Raw genomic sequence first — 1891 nt, forward strand, 5'->3', positions numbered from 1 at the left:
ACAGTTTCCCGATGGGAACAGTGTCCAAAAACAGATGACCGAATTTGTCGCTTAATAAAAATTCTTCACAGAGATGAAATCGATGGCCTTGATGAATGAAGCAAGAAACCCACATGAACGAGAACGATGTCCGATCTAATTCAATGTTCCATGATTGTTCAATTGGTTTAAGATAGTCAAAGAAGTCGAGAAGGTCTATGAGGCCCAATAAAGTATCTTCAGAAGTAACATTGATTGGTATTGTAGCAGACTGTTTCCCATTAGAGGTCTCGAAAAGCACACAATCGATGAGAAAAGTGCGAAGGGGATTGCGACGTGGACAATCGATAAGAAAAGTGCAAGCGTAATGACACATTTAAAAAAGGAATTGGTATGAGTGTAAAGATTTATCATTTTTGCATCCAAGTTATAAGAGAATGAAAGCTTCACTGCATAATTATATTGCATCGCAAGAAGCGAGGCAATTCCGTGCATAAAATGGGTTGCAATATTGACACTTTATTTTCATCGCAAAAAGTGGGGCAAACTCGTGCATGAATTCCGTCGCATCTAGCGATGCAGGATAAAACAAAAAACAGTTCGTAATATTGTAATGTTTAAACACATGCTCAATTAAAAATGATAATAACCAATTCAAAAGACCATACTTTAAAATGAGATAAAAAGACAAGCCAAACTTCGCAGCAGAATAAAAAACAAATATTTTAACAGTCACGCTTTTCAGGTTGGACAAATTGGTTTCATCTCTTTCATTTAATCATTAATTCATGAACCAATCTCCCTCAACAGCGACACCCACTTAATAGAATGAACGAAGATTCTGAAGACTCCGGAGCTGAAGGCTGCACGTACAACAAATGTGACAAACATCTACCTCTCAATGACATTAGATCGAAGGATCTTAAAGATGATTTCAATGTTACATACAAGGGCCTCAATAAAGAAATGAAAGATCACTATGGCCGGTATCATAAAGACTCACCAGTCATTTTTGACTATCCCATTGAAGATATCACCCGCAAAATGGAGGTCCGTCGAAATTCAGAAGTGGACTGGAACTATGTTTGTGTTTGTCGTAAATTCTATCGGGACCGAGCATCTGTACAAAGACACTTCAAAGACTGTAAATATCTAAAAAAATTGGCACCTTACATTGCAATTCAAATTCAGTCAGGGCCCATTTCAATTCCACTTCCATTCGACGTCCCTCCACCTATTAAACACAAACGAAAGAAAAGTAAAGTTGAAGATAGTGACATCAACACAGATATTATCCAATCAACCACAATGCAACTTTTACATCTTCAAAAGAAGGTTGCGGAGCAAGAAGAAACGATCCAACGAATGCAGAAGGAATTGGAGCAATATTCTCATCAACATGCCGCTATGCAGCAATTAAAACAACAAATGGAGTACATGGAGAGCAAGATCAATGTTGGATATACCATATTGTCACAGTTAAAAAAATAAATCATAATCCAAATAAATGTCTTGTCATATTTTTTTAAGTTCAATTGAATTGAAATAGGACCCTTTTGTACATTATGCAGCAGAAATATTTAACAGATGAAAACAATCACCATTCCGCGACTTCAAGTTTGCATGAAAATAAAAAATATCCCGCGATGCATAAAAGCCGCAACTCCAATCATGCAAAAAACGATAACGCTTTTTTGCGACGGAAGCAAACAACATTAGATGATTGTGTTTGTTTATTTACGTCTGAAAAAAAGTATATTATTTTGTATATGCATGGAGTTGTTGAACTTTATACGCCGCAAAGAGTGTGTTATTTTCATGCAAACATGAAGTCGGGGTCTGATGATTGGTTTCATCTGTTTTTTTTGCGCGCACCGTCATAAATGTGCAAAGATGACTCATATTTTGAGGT

The 1891-nt window shown here is 36.5% G+C and overlaps 1 protein-coding gene across 1 annotated transcript; it reads left to right on the forward strand.

Annotated features, from left to right (window-relative positions):
- Positions 1 to 752: 752 nt before the first annotated feature.
- Positions 753 to 1484, forward strand: BCR41DRAFT_358124 (hypothetical protein). The gene has a single exon (XM_022024990.1). The coding sequence runs from the start codon at positions 808 to 810 to the stop codon at positions 1468 to 1470; it is 663 nt and encodes a 220-aa protein (XP_021879111.1). The 5' UTR covers positions 753 to 807; the 3' UTR covers positions 1471 to 1484.
- Positions 1485 to 1891: the final 407 nt, after the last annotated feature.

The sequence above is a fragment of the Lobosporangium transversale genome (genome assembly GCF_002105155.1).
Source record: "Lobosporangium transversale strain NRRL 3116 chromosome Unknown BCR41scaffold_32, whole genome shotgun sequence".
Classification (NCBI taxonomy): Eukaryota; Fungi; Mortierellomycota; class Mortierellomycetes; order Mortierellales; family Mortierellaceae; genus Lobosporangium; species Lobosporangium transversale.